This window comes from Cyprinodon variegatus, unplaced genomic scaffold (genome assembly GCF_000732505.1).
Source record: "Cyprinodon variegatus isolate N-32 unplaced genomic scaffold, C_variegatus-1.0 Scaffold194, whole genome shotgun sequence".
Classification (NCBI taxonomy): domain Eukaryota; kingdom Metazoa; phylum Chordata; class Actinopteri; order Cyprinodontiformes; family Cyprinodontidae; genus Cyprinodon; species Cyprinodon variegatus.
The window spans coordinates 123,697-124,982 of record NW_015150647.1 but is presented as its reverse complement, the minus strand read 5'-3'; the positions used below and the strand labels follow the sequence as shown (position 1 = coordinate 124,982).

At 40.9% G+C, this 1,286-nt stretch overlaps 1 protein-coding gene across 1 annotated transcript in view; it reads left to right on the top strand.

The window, feature by feature from the left end:
* Nucleotides 1-1,286, top strand: part of zmat4 (zinc finger, matrin-type 4) — a 211,698-nt gene that overhangs the window by 149,335 nt on the left and 61,077 nt on the right. The window contains exon 5 of the mRNA XM_015379550.1: nucleotides 622-843. Coding sequence (XP_015235036.1) covers nucleotides 622-843 — 222 coding nt within the window. The remainder of the gene's footprint in view (nucleotides 1-621; nucleotides 844-1,286) is intronic.

The window sequence follows — 1,286 nt, the reverse complement described above, 5'->3', positions numbered from 1 at the left end:
CCATCCATCCATCCATCCATCCATCCATCCATCCAGTAAACCCAGTTTTTATGACTTGGTGGCTGATATTGACTCTGTGTCTTGTACGGTACAGATTACCGGTTTCTGGCCGATTACTGATGATGGGGGACATCAGGATCACAATAGATTTTCTGATTAGTGTTTTCTAGCTGTGTGCTAACTTTTGAATTCTCTTTCTTTGGTGCAAAAATGATTACTTCGGTTTTCTTTTGATTTGGCTCTAAAAAATATTTTTCGCATTCATTTCTTCTATGCATTTTCTAAGCACTTGAATCAGAATCAACAAACCCACATTAAAAACTTAGTGCTGATTGAAAGTTCTACTTGAATATAACCTTTGATAGGTCCTCTACTAAACATGCATGGCAAGACAGGAAACAGTAGAACAGCAGCTTTTTAATGACCTTTAGTCTAGCCAAATTTGGCAAAAACTAGACTGAATAAAGGGGGTCTTAATCAGAAGTACGTATGGTTTGACGTCGCTAAAATGGATGCATATGTAACTTCATCACAGTTAATTCAATCCTTTTGAATTTTTTTTACCAAATAGGAGACATCTGAAGTGTATATATCTTCTTTTTCTTGCCGTTTGTTCATCAGAGGCATCTCCCAGTCCCGTAAAGAACTCCCCAGAAATGTCTCCAATGATGTCGCCTCGACAGCGCCGTGACTCAGACCGTTACTGCCAGCTATGCAACGCTTGGTTCAACAACCCCGGCATGGCTCAGCAGCATTATGATGGAAAGAAGCACAAGAAGAACGCCACCAGAGCAGACCTGCTGGAACAGCTGGGCCAGACCTTCGACATGGGAGAAATGAAAGGTGTGTTCCTCAGAACGATGCAACTAGACTGAACTTATTTACCTTAACCGCCTCCGATGCTAATGTTTGCTGAGCTGTATGTTGCAATTTACTCTGATTTAGATGCAGATGCTTTTGAACAAATGCAGAGTCATCAATACAGCAATACTCACAATTCAATCATCACTCAATCTATTCCATAGAAGCTTTAAAGGAAAAGTTAATTTTCATGTGAATGTGCTTTACTGGAGGCATCCATGTTTGTCAAAGAACACTACTGCCACCTACTGGTTTGTGACGTCATGGTGCGGTATCGGCTGTTGATCAAGTCCCAGTGCTGTATCTGGTGTTTGTCACAACGCGCTATTATCCAAGTCATCTTGAAAACATTCTTCTTCCAAATGTTTTTGCTCTGGCCAGAAGTTTGATGGTAAATCCTCCATCTTTAGGTTGGCAATCCAACG